The 14,248-nt window shown below is 35.1% G+C and overlaps 1 protein-coding gene across 2 annotated transcripts in view; it reads right to left on the minus strand.

The window, feature by feature from the left end:
- Nucleotides 1-1,326: 1,326 nt before the first annotated feature.
- Mospd2 (motile sperm domain containing 2) overlaps nucleotides 1,327-14,248 on the minus strand; it is a 42,704-nt gene continuing 29,782 nt past the window's right edge. Inside the window, exons 8-15 of one of the 2 annotated variants that reach the window (XM_046424310.2) lie at nucleotides 13,178-13,302; nucleotides 11,334-11,510; nucleotides 10,522-10,634; nucleotides 8,426-8,522; nucleotides 7,122-7,218; nucleotides 6,571-6,700; nucleotides 3,512-3,614; nucleotides 1,327-2,692 (exon numbers count right to left, since the gene is read on the minus strand). In XM_046424310.2, the coding sequence (XP_046280266.1) occupies nucleotides 2,633-2,692; nucleotides 3,512-3,614; nucleotides 6,571-6,700; nucleotides 7,122-7,218; nucleotides 8,426-8,522; nucleotides 10,522-10,634; nucleotides 11,334-11,510; nucleotides 13,178-13,302 (902 nt within the window). In that variant the 3' untranslated portion in view covers nucleotides 1,327-2,632. Of the gene's footprint in view, nucleotides 2,827-3,511; nucleotides 3,615-6,570; nucleotides 6,701-7,121; nucleotides 7,219-8,425; nucleotides 8,523-10,521; nucleotides 10,635-11,333; nucleotides 11,511-13,177; nucleotides 13,303-14,248 lie in introns of both variants that reach the window. The other variant, XM_046424309.2, reaches the window with a different exon arrangement.

The raw sequence follows: 14,248 nt of genomic DNA on the forward strand, positions 1-14,248 counted from the left end.
ACTGCTTTGAAGAGCAGCCAAACTAGACACAGGGATGAGGAAAAACAAGACACACTAAAGGATAGGCTTACCTGCACAGGACTGTATCTTTGTAGGCCTGAAATGTTGTCCTTATAAAAATGCAAAGCAGATCCAAAAGGAATTACTATGATCTTTAAAAGGTCAGAGTGAGTTTGAACATTGATTTTCTTTAAGATGCTTTATCAATTAGAGACCAGAGTTTTTTAATTTCCTGATGATATTTATTTCATAAATGTAATTATTTTTCTAAAACATATTAAAATAGAAAACATGTTCTTTTGATCAATTTATACAAAGAAAATACCAATATAGTAATAAAAATACTGAAAATATATGAAAAGCACCTGAACATTAGAGAAATTACACTGGCAACAATTCTAGGAATATATTTTTTTGTAATTATACAATAAAGTGCTATTAAATCCAGTCAAAATTAGTGGCAAGATATAAAAACAGTTATGGTATTATTAAATTTGAGGCTAGGATTACCAGCAATTGCATTTTTAGGCTACTTGCAGATCAAGCTAATGATATCTCATTAATGTTTTCATGGAAAATTTATTCATTTCCATTCCCAAGTGAAAAAAAATCTAAATCTAAATGAAAGTCCTTGGTAATTTGGTCATAAACATGTAATGACATGATTAAAAATAAAATCATTGATTTGAGTTCCAACAATAATCATGTGACTGTAATTAAATCCAAAGAAAGACAAAAACTCAAATGTAAATATATATGATTAATCAAGACAATTAAAAAAGTTTAGATTCTTTGCTTTTATAGTCAATTTTCAGTAATTCTGCTTAGTCACATTTAATAGACACACAAACATTAACAAGATATATTAATTTCAACTGACTACATATCAAGCAAGGATATTTTAGTGAGTCAACATAATTTTCATATGAAACATTAAAGGGACACCGTTACGACAATACATTTCCAAACTTGGCTAATTGTTTCATTTAATCTGCCAAGGAACAGAAAAGCATACACAAATAATTTTGGAAATTATATTAAGGCCCAAATATACCATGTAAGGGGAAGCCACTGTGCACATACACAGGGAGAACTGTGCACAGTACTTAGGGTGGACTGCAGTCCCTTTCACATCTGGAGGTGGCAAACTGAAACAGAAAAGCTCAAATTAAGACAAAGTATCACACCAGTGTCCTTTTAAGGTTTTATTTCCTGTGCCAATTTTGAAGGAAATCTATTTATCATTCTCCAAATCTCAGTTTTTCAACTTCTTCAAGATGAAAGCCAACAATACTACATTTCATAAAATAAATCTCCAAACATGGCTCAATCAAAATTCAAATTTATTTTACAAGCAGACTATTTTTCTTTCATATAAAGTACACATGTGAACCAAAAGGTACTAAAACTGGTATATTAATGAGAAAGAAAACTAATTTCATTAGCTTCTGCTTCTGCAAGGTGTATCTCTTCAGGAATTTAGGAACCACATTGGGTGGGTATTTCTATACCCATGGCAGAATAACAAGTCAGTCAATTAGTCCTGGTCTGAAGGTTTTACAGTCCATCATGAGTTATATTTTTTACTCTCTAAGAGAGCTGAAACTTACTCTTCTACATTTTTTTTTCTGTTCACCCTTATAGATACTCCAGTCTTTTGTAATTTTTTTTAAACTGGTTGATTTTAACAAGGAATATTTTGAACTACAAATTCATCAGAATGCTTAGCATCTTGAAAAACTAACTTTTCAAAAAGTGTTATCTAATGTCTTTCATTTAGAAGCGAGGGTGAAGACAGTGCAATTTGTGGTCCACAGAGACTCCTTTGCTCTGGAATGAGGGCGAAGATGGAAGAACAGAGGATCAGGCTTTCATAATAAATTAGGTGAAAAGTTTAACGTCCAGCCATAATGAACAACACGAAGTTGCATTGAGATGACTGGAAAGGGGGACTGATTGGAGAGACTTGCCTTCTGGGCATTACTATCAGAATTCAAAGAGCCAACCACACTTAGTTTTCCAAATTCTACTGAAATGAAATTGTTCATTAAAAAGTCCAGGATTAATAAAAGGCAGGCTGTTAAGGAACATTGAGAAACAAAGGCAAAGGTGGTTTGGCATTGAATAGGTTTACATTCCAAAAGAATATCATCTGGAAGTGCTTCTCAAATTTACAAAGTCATGATTACATAAATTACTTTGTTAAGTATGTTTTCTTTTTCAATATACAGATTCTTTTATATACAGAGTATAGAAAAGCTAGTAAGTCGGCTCAGCTATAATAATTTTGTCATAAAAAAGCAGATTACATTTTTTGGCTGCAACAAAGCATGTTACTTATACTTTTAAGTTTAGCTAATGTATTTACATGATAAAACTTAAGCTTTGAAAGTATTTGAATCAAAAGGAAAAAAATAAATTACATTTAAGCTATTAATTTACACAATGCATATACCTTTACTTACGTTCCTAACTAGCTATACTCACTAATAATTTCTCCAGCATTTCTTTATTCGAACAATTTGTTTTCAAGACAGGTAAGTGCTGTACCCCTTTAAGTGCTGTATATTTCCTTTTAGGTAGCAGAGATGTGCAATACTTTTAGTAGCTTGGTCGAGTAGTTTGGGGTCTGTTACTTTTTCCAAATAACAGATGAAAAAGCCATGTTTTTGATCAGGCACCACCACTTTAACTGTACAATGAATAAAAGAAAGAGACAGCAAAAGCTAGCAAGAGCATTGTTAAGGCAAGTAACAGCTGTTGGAACCAGATACAGCGCTGAACTTGGTCTTCAAGCTTCCTATTGCTTTCTAGTAAACGATTGAGCTGAAGAGGAAAAAGATTTATATCAATAAAAACAATCATTAATCATAAGAATGACAAATAGGAGTATTAGAAATCCAAACATTGAACAGGATGGGGCCCATCTATTCAGAAAGGCTGAGAGCTAGAAATCCAAGGAGGCTTTCGACTTCTTTGGTGGACAGATGTGTGTCTGATTACTCTTATTTCAAAAGGTACAATTTTCTAGTTGAGACAGGAGCACAGCAATCACTTCCTGGAGGCACAGAAACCTTTAAACTACTTAGAAATAGAGCACTTCTGTCTGTCTGTTTTTTTCTTTTTTGCAGTGCTGGTTCAAATCCAGGGCTTTGGTTCAAATTTGGTGATAGGCAAGTGCTCTACCACTGAGCTACACCCCTAGTACCTTTCTGTCTCTTTCAAATTTATATGTGCTACTTGGTACCCTTTTCTGCAAGATGGAATTCTTTGATAGTAAGCAAAGCACACGATCTCTATTCCAAATTAAAATGGCCAGAGCTTTTTAAAGGCTAGATTTCCAAAAGTAACTCACCTCTTACCATTTCTAATTTGGCTTCTCTTCTCAAAGAAGAGAGCACTTTTGCCGCGTCTATGTCAAAGATTTTCCCTTCTGTCAGTGGAGAAAAGTGCATTTCTAATGCTGATTAGCATTAACAACTTGTTTCAGTTAGGAAGAAAGTATACTTACTTGTAGATATATATCTTCGCTGGTTTTATCTGACATGTTAAGAGCATTGTCTTTTAATGTAAGAGTGTTTGGTTTATTGCTCTCAACAGTATGGCATCTTAACCTATGAAAATACAAAGAAAACAACGTCTTAAAACCTTTAGTAAAATTTCTCACCAATTAAAATATAAAATGAAAAAGTTAAACACAGGAGTCTATGTAACAGACAGAGACATCATTCCTTTCCCCAGGGTCACTTAAGGTAATGGCTCAGTGTGTATTTATCTATTTATCTTCCGGTCTCTGTTTTTTTTTTTTGGTGCTACAAACCTACATACAGCCTGCCACAGGCTGGGCAAGTGCTTTACCTCTGACCTATACCCCCAGCCTTCTTTGAGCATCTTAAGAACACAAAAGATTATGGATACTGTTTAATACTCCATGGGATTCAATGGAAAGCTTTTTAAAATAACTTTTTATGGTATTCAGTAGAATTCATCCAGATATATTACTATTTGAAGGCAGTCAACCTTTCTAGATAGGAGATAGTGCTTTACTTGGGCCTCAGTACCACATCACCAAACTGCCCTCCCACTTTCTGGGAGAAAACAGTGATCTCCTCTTGACGTTTACAGGAAAGCAAGCCACAAGGAACAGGTAAAACCAAAAGCAAAGAAAATAAGGCAAATCATATATAACAAAGCCAAAACCACCCCCTCATTTTGAGGGACTGTTTCATAAGAACTTCAAATTAATCTTTAATACCTTTTATACCAGTGTTTATCAACCTTTCAAATTTTTCCCACATCTACACATTTAATCAAACCAACCCCCACCAAAAAAAAAAAAAAAAAAAACTCTTGATACAAAAAAGGTAGGTCTTCCTGAAATATAATTTGAAATTTAAATGTGTAATTAATTCATGCAAAAACAACTGGAACAACTGGAAACTGGGTCTCCCTCTGCATTCCTTTCTCCTCTTCTCCCTGGGACTGAGGCTAATCATCCCTCTGCTCCTGCTCCTTTTAGCATTCTCAGGAATTGCGTTGCTAATGATATATCTTATACATCTGGTTTCTCCTCTTTTAATGGTCTCAGAACCTGGTTTTTAAGCAATGTTCAAATCTCTTTTATTAAAAAGGACCCTTTATCAAGGCCACAGTCCTCTTTCCAAGTGCCACTGTACTCTTTTCCTAACCAAAGACAGCTCCAGCGCAGATTTTCCAGCAGCCTCCATTTCTTTACCTCCTCTCATCTATGTGGCTCCTGCCAACTGAAATTATTCTGTGTACGGTTATCAGTGACCTCTGTAATGTCACCACCAACCGGCACTGGTCATGCTGTACCTCATCCTTCTTGACCCACAAGGCACTACTGGATACCACTGGTCAATTCCTACTTGGTGACACATTCTCTTCACTGGGCTTTGATGACTTGGCAGAGTTCGCCTGATTTCCCTTCTAACTCTGCTGATTGTCCACCTCCATTTGACCACAAAACACTCCTTTAGGATAGGCTTAATCTTTCACCTCTCTTGTTGGGCCAACTAAAATAACACCTATCTCCCTAGGTACATTCTTATCCTCTTAGACTCTATTAACTATATCACTGACAGCATGATCTTGTCAAAGGCAGGTCAGATCTACCTCTGTTTCTGTAGTAGGGGACTGAGCTCCTTCTCTGGCCCCTTCCTGCTTCTCCTACTTTCTTTCTTACCTCTTGCTTATTCTGTTCTAGACACACTTGTATTCTTTCAACTCCTTCTGTGAAAAATCTACTCAGATGTGACCAATAGGTTTATTAGCTCCTCATCTCTAAAGTGGGAAAAATCCTTCCCGCCTTCCTAGGGTAGTCTTCAGAACTCCATGAATGAATGAAAATAAAGCATCCAGAACTGTGCTGGCCCACAGCAGGCACTACTCCAGAGTAACCTCTGAAGCATGGCCGCCACTGCATCTGGCCACTATTTCCTACAGTCCCAGAAGGATCCTTTAAGAAAAGTAACCAGATTACCTCATGGCTCTTCTCAGTACCAAGTAAGTATTTCTCCTCTTAAACTCAGATCACTAGCAGTTATTTGGTATCCTATCATCTCATTGTACCCTATATTTTCATTGCCCGCACTCTCCACTTACTAGAGTCAAGTGACATTGACCTCCTTGCTGTAGGAACACAAGCAGACCAAGCATAATTCTTTTTTATTTGCTCTTCCCTGAGCCTACAAAGGTCTTTGTCCAGTTACCAATGTGGCTCACTCTAATTTCCTTCAGGTGCTACTCTGAGTGTCCTGAGGGTTTCTTACCTCAGCACTCCTGACATTTGGTTCCACTTGATTTGGAGGAATTGAGGTTGTCCTGTATACTACAGGAGGTTAGGTGGTATCCCTGGATTCCCCCACTACATGCTCACTTCACCCCATCCCTAAGATGTGACAACTAAAAATGTCTCTAGACATTGATAAGTGTCCCCTAGGGGGCAAACTGGGAACACTCCAATAAATCATAATTCCAATTAAAAAAGAAACAAAGCAAAACTAAACTACAACACAGTCTTCTCTTTCTTTTCTGTATATCATTTCAAGACTTTTGTTACAACCTGACATATACATACATGTATATGTATATACCTACCCTCTACCTATACTAAGCCCCTTTATATAGGATAGTGTTATACATCTCTTTCTGTGATTAGTTTCTTTTCTGATAACATATCACACATATATTTCCATGTCAGAACAAACAAATTTGCTATGCTTCTTTGAATGGCTGCAGAGAGCTCTTTAGTGTGGTAATACTCAAGTATATCTCAGTATTGCTTTACTGGTGACTATTTAAGTTCATTCTTTCCTATGATGCAACACTCATTCTCACAGGCAAGATGAGCTTTTTTGGAAACATGGTTTATAGGTCAGAAATGTGCATGTGTAATTTCCACAGAATTTCTGTTATCAGGGCCTCCTTGAGCAGTTCCAGGTCCTTCATGCCCAGGGTTAAGAAGGAAGGGACGGTGCCTCCCCCATGGAGGTACATTTCTCTTTCTGATTCTTCCACACATCTGATAGCCTATGACAAAAAGCTTACCTATGCTCCATCACTTTGTTTCTGGGAACTTCTTTCCAGAATTGAGTCAATTCTGCTGGCCCTGTGCCAGATGGCTGCTCCATTTCTGCAGCCATTATGAGAAACCGGTCTTGGGCAGAGACTGTTAAACCTGCATTCCAAAAGGGCAATTAGCATGTGAACAGGAACCTTCACAAGAGGCTGGAAGTGTAGCTTACTGCATTATTCTAGAAAATAACATTCAGGAACAAGAAGAAAAGGGAACTACCTTAAACATGTAAAAAGTCCCCCAAATGAAGAATTTTTTGTTTTTGAAACTCAATTTCAATTGGTGTCAGTTTTAAAAAAATGTCACTCATTAAAAAATAATTACATTTTAATGCTGGAAAGGGCTTTGGAGACCCTTTGACCATCTCATTTCACACATGCAAAAACAGATGCTAGAGTAAGGCTGAGGGGGCTTGCTGATACTCTGCTAATTTCTACATTCTAGCCCTATATCTCTGTAGACTCAATAAACAGCCCCATGTCTCAGCTTCCCACCACACCTGCTGGCCACAGTGACAACCTACCCCCATGGGGAGAAACAACTATATCCACTGATGCACCAGGATCACAGCTGCTATTGCTTGGCTTGACTCTGTATTTTTCTGGAGCAGTTGTTCTCACCTGTTTGGAAACACAGGAGTCACACAACAACCTGTATGATAACAACCTGTATGCTTTTCGGGCGGAATGACTTTTAATGACTTTTAATGGACATCATTACCCTAAGTACATGTATGAAGACATGAATGGCATGACTCTACTTTGTGTACAACCAGAGATATGAAAAATTGTGATTAAAAAACATCAGCAGTTAATAATCACTGAACAAAGAGTCTACAGAGCAACCTTGGTGGTTATGCATAAGTTTTATCTTTCCTCATCAAAAGGCTAAAGCATCTTGATCTATCTAAAAAAATACTTCACTTACCTTCCTCTTAAATAAAAAATTTAATCCATTTACTAAATATTTCTCCTGTTTGCTAATAGCCTACACTTAGTGATGTAAATTCATACAACAGAATGCACAGTAGAGCCCAGTATGATGATAGTCAGAAATTAAACACAGTTGACAATCAAAGCACATCTACAACATCCTAACAGTTATATCTTTTTTTTTTTTGGTACTGAGGATTGAACTCAGGGGTTCTCAAACACTGAGCCACATCCTCAGCCCTATTATGTATTTTATTTAGAGACAGGGTCTCACTGAGTTACTTAGGGCCTTGCTAGTGATCCTCCTGCCTCAGCCTCCTGAGCTGCTAGGATTACAGGCGTACACCACCATGCCTGGCTCAAACAGTTATATCTTAATCAAAGAGGAGATTTAAGAAAGAAACATATATGATATCGGTGGTTGCAGACTCAGTCTTGTTACATTTAATGTTCATTATTGGGTAAGTATTCAATATAAATTATACTCTAGAATATACTGCAGTTGAGGGAAATGTGCACTTGGAACTTTATAGTTTCCTCTTCCACTGTTGTTATGAATTAAATTATTCATATAATGAAGTGTGATTTTTCTTGGGCTTTTATTTACAATAACCATTAAACTCTGGGGATAATTTGGACATTATGAGGCGGCATTAAAGACTGAGATAGAGATCCCAAGGAAAATGGTAGACAAGCTGTGCTGCTTAGTTAGAACTAGTATGTTAGGGTTATATAACATGACTAAAAGTATCATAAAGAAAAACACTGTTCAAGTTCAATCTTTGCATAAGATTATTCATTGTTCAACTATCAATCTTTCAATTATCATTATGTCTCAAATCACTTCCCAATTCACACTTTCACTCATGATTTATTATATGCTTAAGCTATTTACCTTAAATGCCACTATATTTTTAGTTACATTCGTCAACACTATTAAAGTTTTCTTCTCTCCAGATTCTGTACTTCCAAAATAGAGTTCTTCTGCTGGGCTAGGTGGTGACAAAAACATAGGGCATTTGCATTACTAAGAATAAATGACAATATAATCTTAGCTTGAAAAATATATTTGGTTAATATTTTATGCTTATTTGTGTAAAGAGATTTCACTGAAAAAGAAGACTACAAAACAATAACCTAATTCAATTTCACATTTTAATCTTACTGATCTAATGCATGCTACTTAAGAAACCCTATTGTTTTCCCTAAAATCAAAAGCAAAATAAGAGAGAATAAGAAAGACTGTGAATTAATTCTATAGTCAACACAATCTTAAGGTGCATTTATTTAAAGTCCTTAAAAGGATATGGATTATAATCAAAGCAAAGAAGATATTGCTGTTTCAACTTTCCCTAATTACAGATAGATAGGGCTTGGGCATTTTGTTTTATACCAACAGAGAAGAACATAACTTTAAAAAGATTATTAGGAATATATTTCAATAACAGAAACTTCTTTCTGTACAATGGCTTTTCTAGGTAACAGAGGAGAGAAATAAAAAGAGAAATAAATTTGGACTGGGAACTAAATGAAGAATTTATCAAGCAGTAAACTCAGTGAGCCTCAAAATTCAAATTTTACTTAGTGGCCAATGTAATGCCTATGATCCACTAAAACTTAAACAATTCATGCAAATTTTGTGCACTTAACTCACATTAGTCAAATCATATCTGGTGCCTCAAAACAATGAGGGACATATTGGATGGTGTTTTTATTTTAATTAAAAAACTAAAGTGAGTCTTTAGATACATATTTTGATTTTGAGATACATCTTTAAACAGATACATCTTTAAATAGATTCATTTTATATAAGGAATGTCTACACATGAGGAATATTCTGTAATCTATAGAACACATTTTATTAAGGAAGACCTCTCCCAGAAGGGCTCTGCATACTTTTGGACAAGTTGGTAAGACAGCATGGTTGATGGGTTCCTTTTAGGGACCAATCTTAAGTCATCGAAAAGACAGCAAGGTTATGCACCTCTGAGTCACTCACAGTAACCAGCTTAAAAACCATAAGCAACTTTGGAGAGATGGACATATGCTAGGTCCTTGTGCTCTGTGATTCTGTTGCGGGCACAGGCAATGGTGGCAGAGTCCAAGTGCAGCCTTGGAAGCTGTCCTCCTTCAGCCTGGTTTCTTTCCTAGCCTGCTCCACTTGTCAAACCTTGACACAGGTTAGGATCTGTGCTTTTGACAGGCCTCTCGTGAAAACACAGAATGTATAACTTACAAATTAGTAGAGGGAACAATGGGAACAAAAAAGAACAAACTTAAAAATGGGAGAAGGGCAAAGAAAAACCATGGGAAATAAAATGTATGTGTGTATCTTTCTCACATATATACATAGACAGTGGAAATAAATCCAACTACAACAGTAATCAAAATATGTGTTAAAAGACTCATTTTGTCAATTAGAGAATCTCAGATCAGATTTTTTAAAAGTATTCTGTCTGGTTGAGATATACCTAAAACCAGTTACACAGGAAGGTTTCAAGTACAGGGACAGGAAATACTATATTAGATTATCATGGATGAGGGTCACTGAGCTATATCCCCAGACCCCAATCCTAATATTTTTTGATCAAATAACCTAGCAACAAAAATGGAGATGTGCTGAAATTGGGTTATAGTCAAAAACCCATTTTTTGGCTTTACAAGGCAAATCAACAAATGCCTCTATTGGTGGCATTTCTGACATCTCCCTAATTATGTAAGCATAGATAATATGAGAAAAATACATGTCAGATTTATTAATATATGAATATTCACCTTTATTATCTGATGTATGATGAGGGCCATGTACACATACTCAATGGAATAAATAAGAAGGTAGCTATAAATATCTACTATGTCTGGAAACCAAGGTGAGTCTTCAGATAACCCTTAGTTTTATATTTCCAGATAACCCTTAATTGTGTATTTTAATTTTGCTGCCTCCTCAAGATATGTTATAACAATGTAGTTAATAAAATCTTCAATGATTACCTGATGTGTAATAAGGGACCTTTAAATACACTCAGTGGTTTCTTGAAAGTTTTCAATTTTGAATCAACTTTTTCACTTTCTTCTGCTTTGGGAGTAGATTCAGCTGGGTTAGTCTAAAAGACATACACACACACACACACACACACACACACACACACACATCCCAAGAGAGAGAAAGAATACAGACATTTTAGTTTCACACTGATATTTGGACAGGTCACTAGGCTAAAGAGTAAACATTATTTTGATTCAATCTAAATTATAATCTTTAATATACATTTATTATGTCTAAGTGGTATATTTTAACAAATTTAAACATGACCATGAACATATACTTGATTGCTCACTATAAACATGTCACTGTTGAAAATATAACATGGTCCTTCCCTTAAGAGTCTTTAAATTTGTACTAAATTATAACATTAAATTTATCTTTTTATCAAGCCCCTAAAAACTTCTAGAAAGAGTGATAACTAAGTGCTTTTTGAAAGTTGAGGAAGTAGATCAAGGTAAAGCTTTAAATCAATCACTTATCTTAGAAAAATAAAAATTAGGTAAAACATTTCCTTCCAGATGCACTTTGACAATTTTTATACAAAGCATGGACTCAGCCTTTGCCTTTCATACAATGAAGTGGCACTACTCATCAACTCATGCTGTCCCTCCTCTTTTTTTTTTTTTTTTTTTTGTTATACACAATGATGTGGAAGGGCAACAAGTTAAGTGAACTACCCAAATCCTATAGCCAGCCTATGGTAGAACTGGGGCTAAACCACAGCTTTTGATTCCATTTCTTTTATTCATAAAATTACCTTTTTTAGAAGAGCAGTTTGCTCTTCATTAGAAATTGTTTCCAAGGTTTCTTTACCATCAGTTTCTATATCTTCTTTACTTGAAGTTTCATCCTCACTGGCAATGGGCCCATTTTCACACAATGGTGTCTGGAAGTCATCATCCACCAGTGGTGGATAGCTGTACTTGAAAGGATCCTAAGAGAAAAGAAATCAGTCTTATAATAAAAGAGGTGCAAATTAAAATCACAGAAAAATATTTTTCACAAGAGTGGCAAATGTTACAGATATGAGACTATGAGGTGTTGGCAAGCATGTGGCACAACTCTCACACTTCATTGGTAAATAGGTACAATGTCTTTAGAGGGAATTTGGCAACAGCTACCAAAATTAAAAGCTAAATGTGCCCATTGGCCTAATAATTTCACTTCTACGATTTTATCTTATATAAATATTTGCTGTACCCATGTACCAAGAGTTACTTATAAGAATATTCACTGTATCAATATTAATAATGGCAAAAAATTAGAAAATAACTAATGGTCCTCCAAAAGAGGATTGATTATGCCAAGAAATAATAGTCCTACTACCATTTTGAATGTAGTCCTCAAGAAATAAACCACTAGCAACAAAAAGGTGGAAATATAATGTCTTTTTCTACATGTAAAAATGAAAATAAATTTTACTAAATGCCACAGATTTTAAGATACAACAATTTTATTGGCCAATTATTAAAAATGACAATATCACTACTATGATTTTCAGATACTTACACTTAGTTTTAGTACTAAGTGCACAATACTTGGGCAACAGACTTAAGTCTTTTCTAATCAAAGAAAAAAACCTAGGACCCCAGGACATCCCCAAACTTTTCATTTTCCACTCCTTGATTCTAACTGAATACAGTTTTGCTAGCCAGGCAGTACATACAAGTAGATTGTAAAAATCAAATAACTGAAATAAAGTTAATCTGAATACCAAGTTCATAGGTTTTTATGGTTTCTAAAAAGGCACTATCACAGTAAGTTTCACTGTTATGTAGTATTAAACATTTAATATGCAACCATTTACTCATGATCTTTATTTGTAAGTAGTAAAAATTGGTTCAAAAAAATCTTGAGGGCTGGAGTGTAGCTCAGTGGTATAATGCTTGGCTAACATGCATGAGCACTCATTTGCTCCCCAGCACCACAAAAATGAAACAAAAAAGAAACTTGACTGTATATGCTTAATAATATCTCTTAAATTAAAAAGACTATTGAACAACACAAAATTGGAAGAAAACTAAAGGCACATCAAAAGGAAATTCAAGAATTTGTGGTTTACCTTAGATATTGGAGTACTATGAATCCATAAACAAGAGTAAGAAAGCTTGCCACATATTGGTTTGGAATAATCTCTAAGACATGTTGTAAAGAAAAAAGACAAGATGTGCAATTGTGGATAAATACACTACCTGTTTAAAAGGGATAAGAAGGAGGGAGGAAGAATTATATATACTTACTTGCTTATATATGCAATACACATCCCTGGAAATTAATATACAATTTTAGCTGTGGAAGAGTACGAGGAGACTAATTTTAAAGTAGAAGAATGTAAGATTTTAAAGACTTGTTTCTGAATACTTTCCTGAATACTGAATACTGTTCAGGTAAGAATCATGTAAATTAATTACCCATTTAAAAATTAACAACTTTAAAACTTATTGAAACATGTCTGTACCATCACTTTCTACTTTGGGGTATCTGTTATATTTCTTTGTATGTCACAGTATTGCTTTTCCTTTTTCCTTGAGGAAAGAGTACAGCTTAGCTGTGCTTTAATTCAGTGTTATTTCATCAATAAATTTCAAGGGCTATACTTACAGTTCCACCCATGTGGGGAGGCAGGTATTCTACACTGACATAGTCCTGGACTTCATTTTTACTTGTAAACTTCAACAAACTCACTGCTTCTGGGCCAAGCCAACTCTTCACAATTTTGAAAGCAGCTGAAGAAAAAACAGTCATTTCATTAAAATTCTTTTCATTCTCATCAGCTGATTCATTGTCCATGCTAACCCCAGTCTTTTGAAACCAGTTTGGGCTATGATCTGTTAACATTTATCTTTACATGGCATGATACTTAATATTCTCAATTCCTGTAGGCATTTATGGTGTGACTGTCCCTTATGAATTTCAAATGTTCCATTAAGATTCAGGAAGATTAAATTACCCTGATGCTCATTAATAAACTTATCAACATCTGAACACATCTCAACTGCTAAGATCTATAGACAGTAAATCAAACTGCCATGTGATTTAGGGGATAAATGCACAACAGTATGAAGAGTCATTTCCTATGGTTCTGAAAAAACCCTCAGTCTGAAAAACTTTCTCAAAGGAGAAATCAGGAAGAGAAGGAAATAGCCCTCTTCATTATGGGTGTGACCTGGACCCAGATTTCCTTCCTAACTCTAAACTTCTCTGCCTTTTTCCCAGGCTATGCAGTTTACATAACTGTGGGGGAACTTACGGAATCTACAAGAATAAACTGTTATCACACACAGCTGTTTGGTAATTACAATCTTGTCCCATCATGCCATTTCTTACTTATACTAATTTTTTAAGCTTCATTTCTAATGTGAGAGTCTAAGCACATTTTTAAGATACTAAAAGTGGAATACTGCATTAAATGTGCATAAGTGTCGATGGAAAAAAAACTGGAAATAAGAACAGCATGATAAACATGGAATAGCGGTTCAGAAAATTACATTTTTACCTTGGCTATGATTTAAGCTTTCCTTTTGCATAACATTAAAATTATCAATAACTTCAATTTAAATTTTGTGAGTTGACAGGCTTGAAGCTATGCTACTGGAGTTTATATATAAAGTGCTAAATTTGACTTTTGATAATAGCTTTATTGAAATATAATTTAAATGATGTTAGTTGTAG

The sequence above is a fragment of the Marmota monax genome, unplaced genomic scaffold, assembly GCF_021218885.2.
Source record: "Marmota monax isolate L192 unplaced genomic scaffold, Marmota_monax_Labrador192_F-V1.1 WCK01_AAM20220418_F8-fsc00089, whole genome shotgun sequence".
In the NCBI taxonomy this organism is placed as follows: domain Eukaryota; kingdom Metazoa; phylum Chordata; class Mammalia; order Rodentia; family Sciuridae; genus Marmota; species Marmota monax.